Source organism: Aptenodytes forsteri, unplaced genomic scaffold, assembly GCF_000699145.1.
Source record: "Aptenodytes forsteri isolate BGI_AS27 unplaced genomic scaffold, ASM69914v1 Scaffold84, whole genome shotgun sequence".
Taxonomy (NCBI): domain Eukaryota; kingdom Metazoa; phylum Chordata; class Aves; order Sphenisciformes; family Spheniscidae; genus Aptenodytes; species Aptenodytes forsteri.
Window position 1 is genome coordinate 482059 of NW_008795492.1, and position 23940 is coordinate 505998.

Below are 23940 nucleotides of genomic sequence, written 5' to 3' on the forward strand. Positions count from 1 at the left end.
GATGCCCCATCCCTGGAAACATTCCAGGTCAGGTTGGAGGGGGCTCTGAGCAACCTGATCTAGTTGAAGCTGTCCCTGCCCACAGCAGGGGGGCTGGACTAGATGACCTTTAGAGGTCCCTTCCAACCCAAACCACTCTATGATTCTATGATTCTTTGGACCTAAGCCTTTATAATATACTTCTTATTAAGAATTCCTTTGCTCAAGTATTTAACTTTTTGAAAGGTTAGGTGGCATATAAATCAAGAGTTGCTTTAGAATGAACAATGGCTTTCTTAAAAACGCTTGTACCTTTAAGAATGAACAAATCTCCTAATAAACGGCATGGTTTATTCATTTTTAAAGTACCCTAAGGCCCAATCCTTTAGTCATTAATCAAGAACAATTCATGCTGTCTTTAGTGAAATATGCCTGGCAGTGATAATGTCTTGATTTCTGTGTGTCTGTGTGCAGGCACGCTGGGGAATACCAAGGAGGTAAATCAGATCAGTCCTTTCTCAAATTTTATTTCTAAATGGGCTCTACTTTGATATTGAGGAGGGCACAATTTTGTCTGCTGGAAAATTAGGTTCGGGCAGCCTAGTTTTCCGGTCATATATCAGAAAGCAATAACCACTTGCCAAAAATGTATTAAAAATTATGTAAAAAATGATTACACATTATTCAAACATAATTGTATTGGGTAATAACTTCCTCTTTCATGGTGATTTAATTCACTGGCGTTCAGATACCACATACTACTACCTCCTTTTTCTGATAGTGTCACTGTGTATTTTGGAATTTGGTCCTCATGAATCTCCTAAACAAATTTGATGTAGGGAGCTCGGAGCAGACTAGGGGTGAGGTTTTGGCCTATACTAAGGAAAGTTGCCATCCAAAAAACATCTTAAAACACTGTAAGGCTAGATAATTCCGAGAAAATATCCCTAGAGAACTTTGTATGGAGTCCTGGAAGGCCACCTCAAAGTATTGTCACCTTGAGGAGGTGGAACATAGTCCTAAGACATATTAGGTATTCTGACATTTGTATTAAAACACTTTGCAGAGTCCTTGTGAGCAATCTGTTCTTCCAGTGGCATCCTGGCAATATAGCTTCTTCTGGAACTGGGTCATTATAGACATGAAAAAAATCTAGTGTTTTTTTTCTCCCCAGTGATGCCCTGCATTTCTGTTCTGCAGTTCACATAACTTGGACTGTTTCACTGTCAATTTGGCAGTCTGGTAGGCTTTAATATTTCAATATCCATTACAAACTCTGTACAATATGTGGAGTTTTTAGTATAACTAAAAATATTTTAAACAATTTTAATTGTTTTCAGTGATATAAAAATGTTGGGTTTTTTTAAAATCAGATATTTATTGGTGATTAGAAGCTTTATCAAATGACTACAAAGAACAGTGCAATCTGAAAACCTGTTTTGCTGCGGAACCCACTCCACAGAATGTCCGTTTCCTTAAAATTAGAAAAGTTGCAATACGTCATTTTCAATGAAAACTGAAAGTCTTTGTGCTTTCTGAATGAATCTTTTTCAAAACAGTGTATTTCATAAATGTCTTTAAAGTTGTTTTTCATTTCTCTCTAGTCACAAAACGATTCTGTGTATAACATGAGTCATGCAAAACGGTTACCGGAGTTACCGCCCCTACCTGCTTCTGCTTCAGCTGCACCTTCAGAATTGTATCAGGTATGTGCTCTCTCCCCTTGTGTCAGGGTATACATTAAATTACATGTGCTAGCATGATTTTAGGCATCATATGTTACCAGGCCTTAGGCAGATGAAGTAAAGATAGGAAAAACTATTTAAATTACTAAGTTGAAGTACTAAGCAGATTGTCAAGTACTTCATTAGAGCTGCTCTTATTTAGAAAAGTGTTGTTACAACTTCTGTTATGATTTGGGTATTAAACCTTGGCAGTTTAAATCTGTTCTTTACATTTCTAGTTAATTATTTGCTGTTACGTTTTGGATTAAATATTTTGAGTTTAAGTTTATGGGGAAGGAAGCAAATAGTAAAAATATTTTTCTTCCAAAGAAATTGTGCTTTTTTTTTTTCCCCACCCCTCCCCCCCAGTACTTTGTGGCACAGCACAAAGAAAAAAGTTGTACCGCTGTTCCAAAATCAGCTGAGAGTTTACAGGTGCAGCATTGATCAGAATGGATAGCTTGTACAGCTGCACAACTACAACCTATGCTGCATGACACAAAAATTACGTATGACAGCACTTAAGGGGAGGAAGAAGAGAGGGCTGGCTTTCCCCACCATCAGTGTTGCACACTTGCTCATTTGTGTCAGCACTTCAGTTCATCTAAGATGTTTTTCTTTAGAAAGATATTGTTTGTGAAGAAATTGAAGTAGTTTCTGGTTGAAAATGGGTTATTTTGGACTTTGTTTGAAAATAGGAAATTTTAAGTGAAACATATATTCTAAAATAATGGTAAAAAAGTGAAAATTATTCAGTGAAGATTTACATAAAAATCTTCTATTTTCATCCAAAAATCAGTCGGACTTCTGGGGATATGTTAGGGGTTTATATAAGACATGGGAGCTGATTTAGCCAGTCCTGAAATGTTTGTGTTGCATAAGCAGTAGATTTTTGCCAGGTGACTTACTTTCTTCTTTTCCAGAAACAGCTGTTCCTCTCTGACCAACTTTTTGCCCAGGGGGTTCCCAGGGGTATCACCATTAGCAGGGCACCTGTTCTGCACCCAGAAAGGTGTTCTACCTAGTGGGGAAGAAAGAATATAGTTTACAAAGCAGGCCTAATTAAAAGAGATGAGAATTCAGAGTTTATGCTGACTTCAGCAGTTCCTAAAGATACAGAGTGACTTTCTGGGGAAAATCTCCAAATCTCTGAATTAATTTTAATTCTTGTATCAGTTTGTCCCCCAAAACTGTAATTCAGAGACCTACCCACCTGTCTAGTGTGTGCAGTGGAAGAAACCGAACTGAAAAGGTTCTATGAACTTTCAGAAGCTAATTTAAGGAGTATGATTGCAGCAGTAGTGTGAATGCCATTTTCTTTGCTGATAAGATTAGCCCTGTCAGTCAGAAGAAAAATGCAAGGCAGATGTAATAATCTTGCCTTAGCCTGTATTTCAGATTGACAGACTGTATTGTTGTTCTCACTAAAGCTCATGACAGACTAAAATTCATAGCTGCATCTATAGGTTGAATGAAAAGAAGCTGTTTTATGCTTTAGTATGCTGTTCTCTCAGAGGTCATAAAATTCTGAGAAGACGAGCTTAACTGCAGCTCCTAAGGGAAAGGCAAGAGAAACAAGGGAACCAAAGATGGGGTGTCATTAATGTATTTAGAAGCTTTTTTAAAGAATTATCTAAAACTGATGATGGTAATGCTGCATTGTAAAGAGGAAGAAGTGGGTAATGGGGATATGGTTGTGTTACTCCAATGAAGTAAAAAATTAACAAGATGTAATACAGAAGCAAGCTAAATATGAATTTAGGCTAAGAGCTTTAGGAACCATGGTATGAAGTACATTCATGATTCTGTCTTACGTACGTTTTCTCTCTGAGGGTATCTTGATAAGAAACATACTTCTCAATCCCACGTCCCTTATGCCTGTGAGCTATCTCATTAAAGTTTAGACCTCAGGCCTGATGACAAGCCAATCAATAGATACCAAGTCACCTGAGAAAACATGGAATGAACAGACAGAAGAAATCTATTACAAATCCTGTATTGATGTGGGAGAGAGAGAAAGTTGAGAGCTGAATTTGTTAACTTGTATTGTTGTTCAACTATTACAAGGATTGAGTGTTAAAAGTAGACAGGTCATTAACAAAGACTTGAGGAATAAGAATTTTCTAAATTTAAGCAAATGTAAGGAGAAGAAGAAAAGCAAGATGGAGATGTGGGGGAGTAGAGAGTAGTAGATAATGTACTAATGCCTTCTCTTATTTATAAAAAAGACCTTGATTATGCAAAAAAATGCATGAGTACTCCTACTGAAGCATTATGTAAAATTACTCTTATACATGTGTGGAACATCAGGATCTAAAAATAGATTGGTGGTCAAATGACTCTAAGTCAGACATACGTATTTGCTCTTTATACTGATTGATCTTTAACCCTGTTCTAGATCTAAGACGACTCTTTAAATTACTGCGATGTGTAAAACTATTGCTTTTTTTTCCAATTTCAGCTTGTCCTTAAGAGCAGCTGTTACCCTCCTTTGATGCAACAAGCATCGTGGACTTTGGCAGCTCCATTCAAAGAACAGAGTTACTACCGAAGCCCAAGTGACTCCATAGCTAATAACTATACGCTTACTGCACGGGATTTAAAATTGAAAAATGTGCACAGATTAAAGTCCTCTTCAATGACAGGGACATCACTGGCCTCAGCAGAGCAGAGAACAGCCTCACCGCGTATCCGTATTTGAATGTGTTTATAAGTCTAGCCTTGCTTGTTCTATACATTTTTATCTCTAATTGCTTATCTGTTAAGGCATCATCCATGGAAAAATCACTTATCCCTAATAAACGCTTACAAGCTTATCACCTCAGGGTCAATATACACAAATTTCCAAAAGCATGCATAACTTTAATAAAGGTAAGGCCAGTTTCTGATTATGTAGTTAGGTTCATCCCTCCAAATAATCACATGCAATTATTTGGAGGGAATTGTTTGCAAAGCACAAAATGAACAAAATACAAGTTAGCTCTTACTATTGCTAGAAGTAAAAGTTAGTACCAACAGGAAAACAAACAAATTCAGTGTGCACCCCTGTTGTGCTCATATTCATGAGTGTTGCACAGCAAAACAAGATGGGGGACAGGCATTAAAATGTTTAATTGAGGATCGAATCCAAGAAATGTTGCTTAATACACTGTTTACGTCTAAACCATGTAATTGAAGTATTTGTTAGTAAACTGTGCATACTTATGTAAATCCTACAATATGAGATATTATATGCTGTTGATTCAAAATGACATTGTGATATAAAGCAAATAAGGTTAAGAGTTGTAATACTATTGCTATTTAAGTTTACCAATATGTATATATCAAATATTTTACGAAAACAAGTCGTTTAGGCTTTAAGTATCTTACCAGTTGCAGGTGTCAAATTAACTCCATTACTTAGTCTGAAAATTCCAAAGTAAGTTATTAATGAGCTTTATTTCCTAATTATCTAGTTAAATGTCCTCTGTATCAAGGGTAAGACATTCATAAACCATAGTTTTCTACATACTGTCAGTCTGTCTGTGAATATACTCATCCTGCATTGTTCCTTTGCTTCCTTGAAGTGTTAGAAATTGTTTCGTTTTCTTGGGATAGATAAGACATAATAGCTTCAATATCTGCTTAGTCCCCTTCTATGCTGTTTAAGAAGGGTTTGGTTTTGTTCATTGGGTCTCTTTAACAGTTTCTTTATCATACACCTGATTCTTCTACTCCGTGTACTTCTCCAGTACGTGGGTGGGATGTGGGAAGCAGGTCACAGTACTTTTCTTGGTGAAAAGGCATGATGTATTAATTTTGTTAAAAGACCTGTTTATTTGTACTCTGAAAAGCACGTGGTAATAGTTTGTACTTCTCAGATTTTTTGTGTGCAGTATATTTGGTGGAACTATACATCTATAGAAGTGCTTTTATATTCAAAATAGAAAGTCCCAGTGCAGAAAATATGGTTTGTGCAGGGAGGTAAGTAAGCACTGAAGTCTTAAGCATGAGCTGAATGCTTTCCTGAAGCTAGTTTATAGTTCCAGAATCAGCAAGATTATTTAACACAATTTTAATGTCTTGATAAATGCTAAGTCAAAACTAAAGGCTTTTTTGTGACATTGTAGTTTTCTGTTATTTCATTAGCTGATGAATTGACTTAGCTCTGTTTTTCACCAATCTGAACTAATATCTTACTTGAAAAATATTCCTGTATGTGATTTTCTTAACTGGTGCTTAAAGCTTCAAAAGAATTTGATCCTTCTAGGAAAAAGCTCAAACGTACACAGAGAAGTCAGTGGAATTCTGATAGGTAATGTACTGTAATGTTGTAAAGATACAGATTATTACAATCAGTCTAGATATCTGAGTTGATATTTAATATTTCTTTTTATGTTAAATGTTAAGTCTCTACAAAAAAAAAATGTATGTGCATCAAGACTGAAATTCCATGGTGTGCTAAGCGAGCACCTTTAACTGCTTCTTTGTGGCAGGACGAATTTCAGTCTTAGGCATACTAAACAAAAGGTCTTCCTTTCATGATTACTGACTTGAGAACCCAGAGTTTAGTTAATAGAGATGTAGATTGTAGAAATGAAGCCTCTCAGTTTTGCTGTGAGCGTTTAAGTGCTCTGTAATGCTCCTAGAGTTGTGTCAAATTGGGTGCTCTGCTGTAGTGAATATTTCCTTTTATCTTCTTTGTGCTTGTGTTCTTCATCTGTAAAACAAGGAAATAGTCCTCTGTGGAAGTGCTATGACAGTAACTTTCCTGCTCCTTGTTAAGATAACATGGTGATGAGTACCATAAAAAAGACAAAAGGGGTATTTAAATTCTCTTCAACTAAGGACTTGATAATGTGAAGTAAATCAAGTATGGAGTGATAGCTTGTTGGCTGACTATTGTTCATCCTGAGCAGTGCGGACAAAGGCCCTACAGAAACCAGCATATAATCATGAAAGTTAAGTCTGTACTGTAACTTTTATGCAAATAAGCCGATTTGAATTTTTGGCTCAGGTTGTTAAGATTTTGGTGAGATAATCACCTGAAAATAGGTGGAGATCTCGGGTGACCTAAATAATAGTGATAGTAGGTCTGGCTCTGATAGAATTGCTTATACTATACTGCCTGTCTGAGTGATACTGTGCAGTTGTAAGGTTTACATGATTGTATTCTTTCTGTTAAAGTAGTATGCTATGTTATACAATTTTACTGAGGTTTTTTTAAATGAGTAATTAAAATACTTCATAGGTCATACTTGTCCTCAGTGCAGTGTAAGTGGTTTATATAATGCTTGTCATTTGTCCATATTGATTTAAGAATCCATTACTGCTTCTTTATTCACTAAACTTGTTGGGTTTTTTTTTTTTCTTCAGAAGTACACCAACTTTGTTAAACAGTTTGGATTCCATTTCACTGTGTTTACCTGCTCATATGCCAGAATTACACGTCATACGTTATACAGACAACCAACCATTGACCCCAGAAGAACAATTTGTTGTCATGCACTTACATGAGAAGGAGATAAGTAAGCGAGAAAAGCCACCTTCAAGAAATGATATAGAGGTATTTATATCATTTCTTTTTAAGATAAAAGTAGCAGCAGTAATCATCTGCAGTACACATCTGTAAACTGTTTACTTAAAAGTAGTCAAGAAAAGAAGGCAGTACATGAGGTTTAGAAGATGTAAATACTCAATATAGCAAACTGCTGTTAAATATTGTTATCTCCTTCCCCATTTGTTTATCTTTCGAGCTACTCAGTCTGATTTTTGTTCTAACGGGTTTGCAAGTAGAAGTATTTTCCCAAATTCTTAACCTCTCACATTGTTGGCTAGTACTTCAGAGATCAGTAATTTAATATGCTGCAGTCAGTTCTATTGGTATATATGCTTACATGTCAGCCATTGGCAGTGCTTTAAAAAGAACGAAGAGATAGCCAAAATCCATTATAGTCAAACACTTTTCAATTGCAGAAGAGGTTCAAGTGATAGAAAAACTAAAACTATTTTGTAGTAATTCATTATCTGTCAGAAAATTCATGCAATAAGCATAATATTTTTAACATTTTTTAGCGGTACTGTTACTACATATATAATGGAGTGCAGGAAGACATGCTGGCACCTCAGGATAAGGAAGTGATGAACGTAATTTTAAAGCATATTCCAACTCACATTCTTGCTAACCCAGACCTGGAGAATTTACTTGCAAGTTTAAAAGAAGAGATTAAGGCAGACTATCATATCAGCCTCATGAAAGCCATTGGTAAGACTCAAAATTTCTTGGCAATTCAGAGTATGTAGACATTTATTGCACTTTGAAAGCAAGTCTGCATTCTATTCTTAGCACCTATGGAGAATTCCTTTGGGGTCAGTAGAACTGCAATAGGTATCTGAGAGAATATGATCTGTGATCATGCTACATAACATTCCAGTTTCAACAAATACCTATTTACTAAACCCTACATCCCATCGCTTAAATATAGTCATTTCCAGGTTCAGTAGCTCTGGGTACATAGTATAATTTTGTCCATACTTATACAGTTTCCCATTCCTAATTCAAATCCAAATCACATTCAAAATGCATAATTCTGCATCATCTCATCAGATGTTGTCATGGTTTAACTTCAGCCAGCAACTGAGCACCACACAGCTGCTCGCTAACCCTCCCCCCCCACTGTGGGATGGGGAGAGAATCAGAAGAGCAAAAGCAAGAAAACTCATGGGTTGAGATAAGAACAGTTTAATACTTGAAATAATAGAATAATAATAATAAATTGTAATGGAAAGTAAAACAACAAGAGAGGAAAAAAAACCAGGGAAAGGAGAAAAAAAAAAAATGATGCAACTGCTCACCACCCGCTGACCTACGCCCAGTCAGTCCCCAAGCAGCAATCGCTGCCCCCTGGCCAACTCTCGCCCTGTCACCTTGTCGTCAGATCCAGAGACCTTCTGTTCCTCTTGAGGGTACTCAATAATGTTGAACAGGGCTCAGTAGGCGTGGGCCAGGCCCCAGCACGTTGCAGTGATCTGTGTCTCTCTGGAGTTGCCAGAGTGGGTTGATCAAATGATGGTGGACAAGGAGTAATCATCTTAATTTGTAGCAAAAGAAATTAGATAAATTAGAAAGACATTGTGACTATAAAGATCGTGAAGCACTGCAGCAGATTATTCATTGATGAATGTGCTTTGATTCATTGATGAATGATGCTTTGAAATGCATGATAGACCAGTATCTGTCAACAGCAGCCTAAGTATATTTGATCCTGATGGGGGAGAGGGTAAACTAGGCTATTTTAACAGATACTTCCCAGACTAACTTTTTTGTTATTCTGCAGTAAGTCAGTGATATCCATTAACAGCCGAAATCATCTGTCTCGTAACTCCAGTGAAGTCAGATGTTATACGGGAATCATGTCACAAGTTCAAAGAATTTCATTTAAGACATTACAGGTGTCATAGTTTAACCCCAGTTGGCAACCAAGCACCACACAGCCCCTCACCCACCCTCCCCCTGCCCCAGTGGCATGGGGGAGAGAATCAGAAGAGCAAAAGTAAGAATCGTGGGTTGAGATAAGAACAGTTTAATAATTGGAATAAAATAATAATAATAATAAAAATGTAATGAAAAGGAAAACAAGAGAGAGAAAGAGAGGAACAAAACCCAGGAAAAACAAGTGATGCAACTGCTCACCATCCACTGACTGATGCCCAGCCAGTTCGCCAGCAGCAGTCACCACCCCCCCAGCCAACTCCCCCCAGTTTATGTACTGAGCATGACGTCACATGGTATGGAATAGCCCTTTGGCCAGTTGGGGTCAGCTGTCCTGGCTGTGCCCCCTCCCAGCTTCTCGCTGGCAGGGCATGGGAAGCTGAAAAGTCCTTGACTAGTGTAAGCACTGCTCAGCAACAACTAAACCATCGGTGTGTTATCAACATTATTCTCACCCTAAATCCAAAACACAGCTCTGTACCAGCTACTAGGAAGAAAATTGACTCTATCCCAGCCGAAACCAGGACAACAGGATTAAGGAAAATTAGATGATACATTAATGTGCATGATTATAGTGCTCATGTTCAACAAATAGAAGATCATCATATATAAATGAATACAAAAGAATGTCATAATCCTTGAAATTTGGTAATGCCCATCTGAAAGTGAATGTGAAAGAGACACTTCTGTAGAACATGAGATTTTTTAATTTGCTTTCCAGTAGTCTTACAGTTTTCTTGGGTTTTCCACATGTGAAATAATCCCTTTCGATTATCTTAAATATGTTGACCAGTAAGTAGGTGTGGCCTCTCATTCATGACAGCATTAAAAGGAGAGATTGAACAGTTTTCACTTTGCCTTCTATAGTCTCTCATATCTAAGTACCCTTTAATTTGCCTTTTATCAATGTCACAATTCTAGTGTTTGCAGTCCCTTTTTGTGGTGATGCTAATGCCAAGAAGGGGTAGTGAGTCTGCTTCCCAGCTTTTGTTAATCTTGTATGTAATGGGCCATTGGTCAGAACTGGTAGCACATGAGTTTTGGCATTTAGCAGATCACAGATCAGTCCTTTGAATGTCATATCCTTCCTAGATGCAACAGATGATTCATAAGATTTCTGTGTTTCACAAACATGTAAGAAGCCTCCTAAAAATCATCCTTGAAAGGAAGATATTTCCACCCCTGATTTATGGACGAGGAATTGAAGCACGAAATAAAAGTGCTTCAACTGGAAAGAAAGAACGAAAAGCCATTTCTCCTGCCTCCCATTTTTAGAACCAGGACCAATTCTTGTTTTCTTTTTCTGAAATAATTTTATAGTCAAATTGGTAATTTGATTATTGTGCTGTATTTCATACTAAAAGCACGCAAGTAACTATATGACGGTGTATAAGTTTTAAATGTGCAGAATTCTATGACTTCCTGAACTATGGAGATACTGTGTTTTCATATGTAGGTTTTGACCATACATGCAGTCTCACCATGATATATATGATTTGTTCTAGTTGATTACATCTTGATGGATCCAGCTGAGAGAGAGAGACTGTTTATTGGAAGTACCCCACGGCCTTTTCCCCAGAGAGTTGTTCGTGCACCAGTCCCATGGCACAGCTCTTATGAAGAAGTGAAAAGCTGGAATGAAAGGAATCTATTCACAGTGAATCCATTGATGCCCACTTTGCAACAGCTCTGGCTTTCTCAGTAAGATGTCTTGTTCATAGGATCTTAATTAAATGGAGAATGTTTTTATTTTATGGCTTGGTTAGAGAGTGTATCTGCTGACTTCTCTACATATGCTATGGAGATCCTGGGGGAGCCAGTAGAGAGAAAGTGGCAAAATCTGTTCTGTTTTCTAAAGAAATTTTTTTTCTGAGCCTGTAAGAATTTCAACATAAAACGATTGTTTCCTGCAGACTCTGAATGCAAGCATGAGCATGTTTTACATGTCCACAGTGAAGAATGGATAACTTTGTGCTATGAAATGTTCATCCCCTTTGTTAAAAGATGTTATCCCTAAATTAAGATTCAGTGTTCAAGTAAATAGTGATTTGGAATTCTCATCTTGATTCCTGAAATTAACAAAATTAACTCTTAAAATTGAGTCTCTTTCAAACGTCTGTAGTTGGAAGTTGTTCTGGGGACTCTTGAAAATTGAGGTATGTTTTCTTAAGTTAAATATGGTAGTTAGTAATCATGAGAACTGTTTTTGCATTTAAGTAACATTTGCAGGAATTTAAGCTCTTGTATGTTACAGACTGTGATACACGCCATGCTGATGAAATTTTATTTTTTTCTCCCCAGGGTAGCCAGGGTAGGTACTTATTACTATTAATACAGAATAGAAGCAGTAGGTGTCATTCTGTATGTTCTTTAATGCCTGGATACACTAATAAATCTAGGAACAGGACAAGAAATTATTCTGACCATTTTAGCAGAAAATTAACACAATTTTAAATACAAGTGCAAAAGGAAACTTGGTTTTTATGTTTGCCAATAGCAAAAAAAAAAAACATTAGAAACGCACTTGTTGGACAGCTTAACAATGAAGTGATATGCATCAATGAAGTTATATGATTAATGTTTATAAATACAGATCTTCCTGACTATATTTCATGGGTTTTTTTTTAAACAGAATTCCATAAAACATCTACTATTTGTTTTACTTCCATAGGTATAGTCATCTAAGGTTTGTTCGCACTGAAGAAATGCTTTGTAGAGACCTGCCACTGTTGCCTACTGAATTTGAGGAAGTCATTCGAAGTCACTGTGTGGAAGCTCACAATATTCTTCAGAACAAGTCAGTGCCAACTGTAGTAACAGTAGATAGATTGAGTATCTTCATTTACATGAAGCTCCCTTTTTAAAACAGATCTTAGACTGAGATGACACTAGTCCCAACCACAGGGCTGCCAAAACAAAGGGGAAAATAACGGAGAGGGATAAACATCTGGATGCTGAAAGAGCTATTGAAACTGCAAGAGTGCTTGTACAAGAGCAAATGGGAATAAACTGACTATGAATGAGTGTAGACTGGAAATTAGAAGGTTTCTAACCATGAGAGGAGTGGAATCTAAATCTATAAAAATGGTGACAGAAAACCTAACTTTTTTAATTACGGAAATTGATCAGTTTAAGAAAGACATTATATGAGGTAATAGCCCATGATATTAGGTGACTGCATTCTGCCACCTGAGATCCCTTCCAGGCTTAAGTTTCCCATTTAATGCTAATAATTTAATATTGTCACTAGTATTTTGTCTATTAATACTAATTTAAACTAATAGTAGGGGCCCATTATAAAGAGAATCCTTAGCTTAAAAACTCAGGTTTCCTCTAAGTCCTGGTAGGTACAGTTTTGTTTGACATTTAGTTAACAATTCTCTGCTAGCCCTTTGAATTTTGCTCATTCTTTGGGTAACTTCTGAGCTTAGATTTCATTGCAAGGAGCAAAGTAAGACTAATAAGCTTTCAAAAACTTTGTCTCCATATTATTTCATTGTAGGTGGATCCCAACTTGTGCATCCATTTTCCTTGATCAAAAAAGGAAATGGCTTCATTTTGCTCCTGAAAATGACTGTGATTCCTCTCAGCAAGTTGAAAGCTATTTTCATTCGGTGGCAACTCTAATGTCATTACAATTACGTGAGATGGTTGTTAACTCCTTAGAAGATCTTCTTGCGTTTTTTATGATCCACAAGGTATATGCTGTGAAGTATATCTGTAGTTTTCAGTGTTACAGAGAAAAAATAATTCATATAGCCATAAAATGTAATGCTCTTTGAAGGCTGAAATATCCCAGATAGCTCCTGCCTCCATAAAAAATGGCTGGATCGTTCCAACAGTTGTGCATACTCAGTGGAATTTTCTTTGCATGGTCAAGAACTGCTCACTTGAATAATCATTTTGCAGGCCTAGGGCTTACAACTAGCAGTTTATAGGAGTTTTCAACTCTGTCTTGAGACTTGACTATGCTTGCTTTTTTTTTTTTTAAATTTTTTGTTTTATTTTCCTTGGCCTTAACCAGGCAAAACACTTAAACGTGTTTTTCTGAAAGCAAGTGAATAATCCCCTTTGAAGTCAAAAGTGTGCGTAGTCATACATGTAATCCTTTGCAGAGGTAATTTATGTATGCGGTGTCCCTGTCTATACCAAGTGAGTGCCCTGCATTATTTCACATAATGCACATAATTATGATAAACATTACCATGACAGCTTTTACCACTGTTTTGGCTACGATAAAGTTGCCTCTTAGTGGAAATGAATTCTTTAAATAGCAGATCACCCAGGATCTACCATGATAAGACGAAACGAAACATATTTAAACAGAATAAATGTGTCAGATTAAATACCGCATTGCAGCCAGAGGATCACACTTAATACAATATGCTGCCAAACTTATGCCAAGCCTTGCATCTGGGTGATGATAGAGTTCCTGATGGTTGGGGTTTTTTTCTGTTTGTTTTGTCTTGTCAGCTGGTTTGGTTTTGCGTTTTGGTTGTGGGTTTTGGTTTTTTTTTTAAATCATTATAGCATTTACATTACGAATCTAGTAATGGATTAGGACTCCATTACTGTAAAGGCAATTTGGGGGTAGGGCAGATCTTACTAACCATACAAGGCAATTAAAAAAACAGGATCTTGTATTTGATTCTAGATTTTACTTCTGAAAAGCACTATGTATATATATATATTTTTTTTTTTTTTAGAGCTTCTGTTCTGTACGGTAATTAGTGCTTTACTTCTGTTACTTAAGGGAAAATCAAGGCAATTAGGCTTAAATCCAGTTTCCTAATTCCAACTTTTATAGATTCATTTAGGAGTTGGCACCTTAAAATCTTGTGTACTGGGGCATCAGTGTTTTGAATAAAAATCAGGGACGAAGATCCCATTGGTGCTGTGTAGTTAAGAGACTTGGGGGAGTTTGAGTCTTTTAAAAATTATTATAGTTATAGCTGATTTCTTTGGCATGTACAATTTTCATTCTTTTCCCTAAGGATGGAAGTGATTTTACAGAACCGTATCAAGAAATGCAGTTCTTTGTACCTCAGATACTAACAGTCAAACTCAGTGTGGAAGAACCCAGGATTGTCTTTGAGCCACCTTTGAAAGAATGTTGGGATTTAATCAGTCATTGCTTCAGGGAGATCCTGCAAAGCGCTGAGGAACTTCCAAAGGTACTGGATAAGTTATAGCTGCATACAAAATACAATATGAATAAAAACTGTCTATGATATAAGAAGTTATCAATCTTCTTGGCAGAGGCAGAAAGCTGACAAATAGAAGATAAAGATGAGGGTCGTGTATCATGAACTGTGTGAACTTTTGTGATTATAGAAGATAGCATAGGAATTATTGTTTTGCAGATTCAAGTTATATTAAAGCCCTGGTTTGATTTTCATATAGTTTTTGCAAGCAAACTATGTGTGTAACCAAGTGTTAATTATGAATCAGAGCCTTTCCACATTGCAGTGTTTTTACCAAATAATACATTTTTTTGAAGTAGTGGGTGAATGGGTAATAGAATACCTTATTTCCTCTATTGTATGTGTTATTACAGTATTTGCAATGGTTCCCTTTAGGTAGAAAGATTTCTATTTCCAGAATTAAGAAGAGATGATCTCACTCTCAGTACAGTCAAACCAGATGAATCATTGTTTTCAGAGTATGTGAACAAACTTGAAAAGATCTTTGAGAGCAACATACTTGGTCCACAGAAGTAAGTTTTGGCTATTAACTCCGTTGCCCATCCAAACCCTCAGATTCATAACACTATCCATTTGACTCAAACAAACAGTTTGAGTTGATTTGTTTCTTATTATAGAGAATCTTTACATTGGAATCTTATGTTTGTTTTTGTGATCTTCTGTGCTTAAGGTATTTAAACGTGTACAGGAAATACAGCAATCTTTTGAACAACAAGGCACAGCAAGATGTCACAGATTTCTTGAAAGAAGGTCATTCTTTAGAAGCTTTAACAGAGGTAATATGTAACTGACAACTGCTAATGTTCATACATCACACGACTTCCTAATATATTGCCTAAAGAACTCCCATTCAAATTACTTGTTTTATCCTTGGGAATGCTAGGGAAGCCACCTCAATTTACATGGCCTCTTACTGTAGCGCTGCTGTGCAAATGTAGAAGGAGGTTTCTTTATGGCCTCCTTCTGTGGGTTTTGTTGGGTCTTAGTAGAAGTCCAGTGGAAGGCTGCCCAGAGTATTTGGTGAATCTGCATCTTGCTGGTCTTTTAACTGTCTTGTTCTTAGTCAGCCCTGTCTAATTTTCTCTCTGCATTCCTGAATTGGCCTCTGGCTAAATACTTCTTTAGGCAACTTGTGGTGTTCCTTAATATGGCATATTACTGTGCAAAGCTTTCAGCCCTGGAATCTGTGGATAGGAGCTGAGCTCTGGAAAGACAAAAAATCATTGTTCCTTCTTCTATTTGGAATATATTATCCATTTGCTGGATGGGAACTAATTAGCTGTTGTTTAGCATTTTTCATCTATAAACTTTAAGGAAAAATAACGTATGTATTCTTTTCCATTTGTAGAAGATTGACAGCTTAACAAAACTGAAAAGAGAGATTGCTTCCATGCATGTCACTGTCCCTCTGGCCATGTTCTGTCTGGATGCTTTACAGCTGAATGAGGAACTCTGCAATCGGACCCAAAATCTTAAAGATAGATTGATTGAATTTGAAGTGATGGAAAACAGAGAGTTAAATAAAAGGTACATGTTGTTAGCATGCGTGGTTCTTGCTGTCTGCGTGGACTGATGCTGTATATCTGTGGATGAGAATTTTATTCATCTGCTGGGTTTTCCAGTGCTGACCAGACACGTGAAAGGACACCAAAGTGGGTAGTTAAAATTAACAGGAACAGAAGTACTTGTAAATAAATAGCTACCTTAGTCTGTATAGGGTGTACATAGAGATTAGACTGGAAATACGCCATTATTCTTTCCTTCTTTACTGACCTTCTAGGATTTGGGTTGAGGTTCTTGCTTTCCCTGCTGGTGTCCGGCTAAAGCAACGTGAAGAATGTACAACGCAGCTCTGCATTTGTCTTGTCCCTGACTTTTTTTTTCTTTTTTTTCTTTCTTTTTTCCCTAGGGAAGTAATGGTCCTGATTTCATAACTTGGCAAGTTTAAAGGAAAAAAAAAAGAAAAAAAGAAAAAGGACCTTGAAAATATAATTTGACTCCAACGTAATGGGATAATCCTGGTTCTATGAATTAAAAACACCCCCACCCCCCGCAAACACCAAAAATCCCCACAACAACAAAAAAACCCCACCCTGGCAATTAAAGAATACTTCCACAGTGCATGGAGAGAGACAATCCAAAAATAAATTATTCAACCCGCTTATCTAAAAAGCATCTCCAGGTGGAGATGAACCACAGTCTAGAGGGGCCTCTCTGCCTCCACTTAGTGTGGAGGGGATCTAGACCATGAGCTTATGCTGAACACCTAGCATTTGGAAGGCCTGAGCTGGTTTAAATGAACATATCCTTTGTGTGTGTTGCTCTTTGCATACCTGCTGTCTGTATAGCTATCTGCAGTACTGAACTGGAATCTGGAACAAGAAAATGTATCACTGGGAAGAAGGAAAATAACAGGATTTTTTCCTTTCTGTATTTTCTGTTCCCACATACAATATAAAATAAATTTGATTGTTTAATAATTTTTCTCTTTATAACTTTGTTTCATACCATGCACTCGATTTTATTTTTGTGGGGTGATTAAGTGGGCCCTTGCTTACTGCATTCAAACATTTCTTTCTGTAGCAGACTGGGTCTTGAAAAGGAAACGCTAAACCTATAGGAAGGAAACTGTTAATGTGCTGTTAATTGTAACTTGGAACCATTTTAGCAATCATTCTATTACATATCAATTCTTGTAAGCGTAGTAGGACAATAGAACTGATCGTACAGAGTAAAATGGCATCCTTAATAAATGCCTATTTGCTGTGTGTATTCAATCTGAGTACTTAATTTATGAAGAAATTTAATATTCTTGTTTAAAAGACAAACTTCATTAACAAGGTCTTGCATCTCTCTTCACTTACGATCCCAGTGATATGTCTGTTTTCTTCTTGTTGTAGAATTTGCAATGAATATAACTTAATTGCAAAGAGAATAAGTGAGGTGCCTCTGAACACTGAAGAGCTAGTGGAATTTGATGCATACTTAAAGAAATCCAGTGAAGTTACTGTTTTAAAACTGAGACAAGAGGTCGCTGAAGCAGCGCACAGACTGGAATTCCTCATGGGCTATGCTGATCTTTCTTGTATGTCTCAATTACAGAATATAGAAGTCTCCATATGAAAATACTTACATATAGGTATTGGGCTCTGCATGGATAAATGTTGCATCTTCTAGAATGCTAATGGAAAGCTCCAAAAGAGACAGAAAAGAAATAAACAGAATTTAGTAGAGGCCAAAATGTACCAATGCAGGAAGGAATGGTTGGAGAAATGGCATACAGCACAGACAGTGCTTTTTTTCTGTGTTTTAGAGAAGGTCTTAGGTGTTATCAGATTGATGTCATGTAATCTGGCCAAATGGTGTTACACCTCTATGTTATTCAATAAAAAGTCTCGGTGAAAAAACATCTAAAAAGCAATGTCTTGAATGCTCTATGACAGCTTTTGGAAAGTGTGAGAACTTGCATCTCTGCAGTTTAGTATTAGATCAGTGGAGGCTTTTTGTCATTTTGCTGTTCTTAGTTAATATAAAGGCTGTTCTCCAAGATGGAAGAAACATCTGTAGAAGTTGCTTTTAGTTTGCCCTTCTATTCAAAGCAAAAATGTGTCATTCACAGATTGCTGTATTATTTTGCCGTACATAAAAACGAAGAGCAGTTATATAAATGCATACCCATTTTAGTGGCAGGATGATCCTTTCTCCTTAAGCAGAATATACTCTCCGATCAGACAGCGATAGAAATAACTAGGATATGTCATGTTTATTAGAATTCATTTCTGATAAAAATTAGGATGCCTATGGAAGCCAGGACATTTTTGTGTTACATTTTGGACTGGAGTGTTTGTATGCACAGTATTTCATAATTACATATTCTTTGTAGCTGGGTTTATAAGCATGTGTCTTGCAGTTAGTCATAATGAGCTAAGTGCACTGAACAAATAGATAAATATGAAGATGGAGATGTCTGCTCATGGTAGTTATGCTCTAGCTTTTGTGAATAATTCAGCATTTATACATTGTGGACTAAAAATGATTTAAACTTTACTTTTATCCACCTTATGTAGGTATATTATATATATATTTAGTTAGGAGTGGTCTGTCTCTGTGTATAGTTGAGTGGAATTGATATTCTGGAATAGCTGTTCTTACCAACTTTCTCTGCCTAGCTAAGGTCTTATTCAGACAATTTCACATTCTTAACTTGATTTTGGTTTTGCTATCAATCTAACTTGTTTTAGGGAACAGTTCTCTTTGCAGCAAAGATAATTCATCCAGCAGCTTGAAATATGTAGCTTCTTAGACAGCTTATTACTAAATGTAGTTTTATCTATTTTGCTTACTCTTCACAACAGCTATTCCATTAGGTCATTGGTTAAAAGGTATTTTCTTAAAGATGTCTATATATTTTTTATTTTAGATGATGACATAAACCTGAACAGTGCAGTTTTCCATTGGCCTGATCAGATTGAGATAATCTTTGAAAACAGTAGAGATCAGTTGTGTAACAGGAGGAACCATGCAGAGGTGGTTTTGCTTGAAAGGTATGGTGTTAAGACATTTTCTTTCACTGGGTATTTTAAAAGAAGAATCTCATTATCAGTAAGAGGGAGATAATGTCAAAGAAGTAAAACTTGGAAGGGAGCTGAGAAAGTAAGGAAGAAACCTGGTTTACAGTATTATGGAGATCTCAGATAACAGATAAATACTGTTGATGATGGTGGATTAGAATATTCCTATGCTTAAATAGGCCTGAAAGGAGGAATGAAGGATGTTGCTAGAATAGTCATAATTTTATCTTGTTATATTGCTTAGTACAGCATTATTTTGTTACATTGTTTTCACTCTTCCTTTATTTCCTCCAGGTAGTAAAGGTAGCAAATATAAGTGAACTAAATCAATGGGGAGGTTTGAAAATGAACCTTGAATTCTAATCCTGTGAACTGCATAGTATTGATATAACTGTTTAATGGGTTTTCACTGGCATCTGTATTTACTTTACACTGGTATTGAGATCAGATTTCATTTGACAGTGCCTGTTATAACTAATAAAATAATTGAAACCTGAAAAGGAATGAAACAGAACATCCATATTACCTTAGTTATCTTTACCTCAGGCGTTCTCGGTTTGAGAAAACTCTTGAAGATTATAATAAAGAAGTAGAAAGCTACAAAAAGCGGGATGTCATGACCATAGAAGAAATGAAGAACAACGCTGAGAAATTTAAAGAGTTCAATAAGAATCTAGATAATGCACTAACAGAATTTGAGGTTAGTATTTATTAGTCAAGTATGGAGTGGGTTGCAATGTGCTGGATGAGCAAAAGTTTGGTTCCTGTCCCTGTTTTTTTCAGGGTTCTGGCCATATATTGTCAAGATGGCTTTAAAGCTTCCAAATTCACAAACGCGTGGCAAATATCTTCTTGTCCCTGTATGCTGAGTTGTCCCTACTGCTGAGTTGAAGAACATATTTTTTTGGGAAAAAAGTTTAGGGTTTTTTTTAAATTGAAATCCTGAATTTCAGTGTTTCCAAGCAGTCAGTACTAGCAGGATGCTATCCACGGAAAACAGAATTCTTCTGGCAGAGTTGGCAGGAGCAGAATGTTAGGGAGGTGGCATTTTCCCTGAACCATGGTTTGTGCTGCTGGAGCTGTGTTTTCAGTCCCTCTGCTTGTCCTCTAATTAAAACCAAGTGTTTTTCAACTGTGTGTATTATTTCCAGAAGTTGCTTATAGGCATTAAATATGTGTTATATCACAGAAAGGGAAGTTTCTGATGCTAGAAGGAAACTGAAGACCAAGATGCCTAGATTCTATTCAGGGCTCTCCATCCAGTGTACTGTGTGGTTCCAGGTTGAATAGTTTGTCTTAGCTGTGCCTCTGCTGGGAAATGAGAATGGTTACCTTTGAGAGATCTCACAGGCATTGTGAGGCTTAATTAATCTTCTAAATCACAGTGAGACAATGAGATTTCTGCATATATGGAGCCTTAAGGATCAAGATTTTAATTAAGTCCCGCTCAAAAGAGAAAATTGAACCAATTAAATGAGTTTAGGGTTTAGATAAATTGCTAGTCCTACATATCAACACTCCTAATCTGATTTAAAGGCATCTAGTACATTTAAATAGTGTGAGTTAACAGCACTGATACGTTGTTATAGGTAGATTAGAATAAGTAATTAAGTTTAAGTTTCTTAATACATGATCACAATGAGGAGTGTATCCACACAATTTAAATGACATGTCAATCAGCTTAGCGAATACATGAAGTTAAAAATTATCTTGGAATGTGGATCTTTAAGTTTCTCCACCTGCATCTCACATTGAATGATGAAAAGTTTTATGAAAGGTCTGTCAGCATTGTAAAAACACAGACTTGGGACTCAATCTGAATTCAGTGTCTGCATTTCAGACGGCATTTCTCTGTGCTTCACCTCCCTACCTGTGAAATGAAGAAGGTGATACTTTTTTTTAATCTAAATCTTTGCACATTGATTTATACTGTAAGGTCGTTTGGACAAAGACAATATCTTACCATGAATAAGCACAGCAATTAATATCTGTTTTGGTTGGAGCTCCCAGATATTTCTGCAATAGAAAAAAATAATCACAAATAAAAATTCCTATAAGCCTATGTGACTGAGGAGCTTACATCCACGTTTCAAAGTGGGTTGGTAACTTGTGAGCCTTGGTTTCACTGAATGCCATGGTGCATTATCTATTTCTAAAATAGATATAGATTTAAAAAATTATTTGAGTAATAAAAGATATCAACAAATAACTAGGGGAATTTTCAAGAACACAGTTACCTTATTTACCTAAAATCCATAGGCCTAAATCTACAAATCTGGCTGGCTTTATGACATGTAAAAAAATTGTATTCAATATTACCTATTTAAAAGTTTAAACAACAGTAGGAATTTTTGATGGAAATAAGATTTTTTTATTTCTCCCCACCCACCCTTAAAGGCTATTAATAAAGAAGAGGAGTTACTTGAGCAGGAGAAGAGTCAATTTCCTCTACTGCAAACTATAATTGCAAACAAACAACCCTTTGAGCAACTTTGGATAACAGCGTATAATTTCCATACCAAATCTGAGGAATGGATGAATGGTGAGGCTTTGGTGTTCATTTGATGAATCGTGTCATTTTTCACTTAGTTAAGTAGAAGCTGAAAGGGTTGATTAGTTGTGAGAAAATAATTTTGAAGAAATAAATGCTGTGTTAAGCAGTGTGAAATACAGTTGTTGACTTGGATTTTGTGTTAAGATAATTTTTTGTAACACAATTGATTTCCAGTTAAAGGAGAATGATTATAAATACCTGTAAATAAACCACCCTGGCAATCTCCTTGTGCTGATGTGCCTGCTGTGCTTTTTTTATACTGTTGTATTCAGGATCTCTCCAGAAGTTGAATGCTGATGAAATTGCTGAAGAAACTGGAAATATGTGGAGGACTATGTACAAGCTCAGTAAGAGTTTTCCAGATTTGGCTGGGCCTAGACGCTTAGCAGAAACTATGAAATATAAGCTTGATAAATTTAAACAGCATCTTCCTGTCCTGTCAATTGCCTGCAATCGTGGAATGAAGGAGAGACACTGGGAGCAGGTACTTTAAACTCTGCTTTTGCTGTGGAGTATTCTACCACAGAAACTGACAGTTCAATATACTACTCCATATATTCCATGCTGTGAAATACAGTAATAGTTCTGTATTTCACAATAAGAATATCCTTTATCCTGTCACATGATATATCCAGTTTTGAAATTTTTAATGGTACAGGCAGGAGCTTCTTTGAATTAATGGTGGAAAATTAATTTATGGTGGAAAAGCAAATTGGGGGTTGCATTAATACTTCTTTAGCATTTATTTCTTGCTGTTTGAGAAGTCTGTTACAAACATGCATCTTGATAATAGATTTTATTTCTTACTTTATTTTCAGATTAGTGAAATTGTAGGATGTGAGATCAGACCTGATGAAACTACTACTCTTAAAAACATACTGGAATTTGGACTCTCAAAATATATCGATCAGTAAGAAGCTTACTCTACTCTCTCTTTTTTTTTTTTTTATGACAATCACTGTGTTTCATATGTCAGATACCAAACATTAGTTTGTTTGGGGTTTTTTTGTGTGCTGTTTGACCCTGCTATAAAATCAGCTGTATTTTATCAAGCTACGGATGGAACTGTCAGTTGTTCTTGTAGCACAAAGGCACCAAAACCAGTGATATTCCGAAACCACTTAATTTGCACATTCAGAATTTTCTGTCTGTATTTATCTCCAAATTAATATCTCTATCTTGGTGAGCCTCAAATTGCAAAAATATTCCCTGAAATAAGAGTCTAGGATATTACTAACAAATCCATATGAAAGGTAGCCTGATATGCAACTCTACCTACAACTGTTTTTTTTTAATCTTCAGCTATGTTGCAAAAACATTTCAAAGATATGTTTCATTTCAATTTAGGCTGGAACCTATTGGAGCAGCTGCAAGTAAGGAGTATTCCTTAGAGAAATCAATAGAGAAAATGAAATTAGAGTGGATCAACATGCAGTTCAGTCTGGTGAAATATAGGGATACTGTGAGTAAACACGAAATCAATATATATGTTGTTGAAAAGAAGTACTTTGATTCTGAATACCAGTTGAGAAATATTAGAGGGAAGTTACTGCTGATTCATTGTGGCATGGTGGAAAGTGGTATCATACCCCAGAGCCTGGGCAAATGTCTCCATTACTATATATCCTTACATTTGGACCTTAGTATCGATAACTTGTGATCTCAACATATTCATCCTAACAAATCTGTAAGCCTGAGAGCTTCTGCAGTGTTTTATGGAAAGCTGGACAGTAGTGCAATTTTAACTTGCCCAGAAGAAACGAGAAATCGCATGCAGTCCAAAAGATTGAGTCAGAAGTTACTAGCATCCCTGGCTAGCTTCCCATTCACAAACCAATCTATCTCTTGACCTTTGAAGCAGAGATGTACAGTGGAGATACCATTTCATATCTTCAGACATGTTGCAGGCTTTCTCAATGCCTTGCTACTTTCTTACCTTCAACCATTATAGAGAAGGGGGAAACAGGAAGCTGAATGAGCGTGAGGTTGAAGAGCGGTGAAATAAAGCAACTGCTGTTTGCCTTATCAAAATATGATGTATTTACAGAACACCAGCATCCTGTCAGCAATTGATGACATCCAGCTTTTGCTGGACGATCACATTGTTAAGACTCAGACAATGTGTGGCTCTCCCTTCATCAAACCAATAGAAGCTGAATGCCGGGTAAGGAAAAGCTGGTTTGATTGAGCTTGTGTTTCTCATAATATGTTTTCCCTAAGTGCTTTAAGTTATTTTGGCATGATAGTTTTTAACTGTTTCTAAGAACACACATTCATATTTTTCTTCAAGAGCTTTGAATTAATGGTTTCCAGAGAAATGCATGCAAAGCTTGCTTTATAACTTAAAGAAATTGTAATTGTATTTCTAATCTAGTCATTATAAGCATGGGTTTTTAGTTGAATGTCTTGGGAATGGGTCAGTTGATTGAAACAAATA

General features: G+C 36.3%; 1 protein-coding gene across 1 annotated transcript in view; it reads left to right on the top strand.

The window, feature by feature from the left end:
• DNAH3 (dynein axonemal heavy chain 3) overlaps positions 1–23940 on the top strand; it is a 72756-nt gene that overhangs the window by 6456 nt on the left and 42360 nt on the right. The window contains exons 3-22 of the mRNA XM_019472674.1: positions 1584–1685; positions 4165–4390; positions 5928–5997; positions 7059–7248; positions 7758–7947; positions 10680–10875; positions 11846–11971; positions 12677–12872; positions 14169–14348; positions 14754–14890; positions 15049–15154; positions 15727–15905; positions 17279–17463; positions 18826–18922; positions 19496–19649; positions 21347–21491; positions 21776–21987; positions 22322–22413; positions 22851–22965; positions 23551–23667. Of these exons, the coding sequence (XP_019328219.1) occupies positions 1584–1685; positions 4165–4390; positions 5928–5997; positions 7059–7248; positions 7758–7947; positions 10680–10875; positions 11846–11971; positions 12677–12872; positions 14169–14348; positions 14754–14890; positions 15049–15154; positions 15727–15905; positions 17279–17463; positions 18826–18922; positions 19496–19649; positions 21347–21491; positions 21776–21987; positions 22322–22413; positions 22851–22965; positions 23551–23667 (3015 nt within the window). The remainder of the gene's footprint in view (positions 1–1583; positions 1686–4164; positions 4391–5927; positions 5998–7058; positions 7249–7757; positions 7948–10679; positions 10876–11845; positions 11972–12676; positions 12873–14168; positions 14349–14753; positions 14891–15048; positions 15155–15726; positions 15906–17278; positions 17464–18825; positions 18923–19495; positions 19650–21346; positions 21492–21775; positions 21988–22321; positions 22414–22850; positions 22966–23550; positions 23668–23940) is intronic.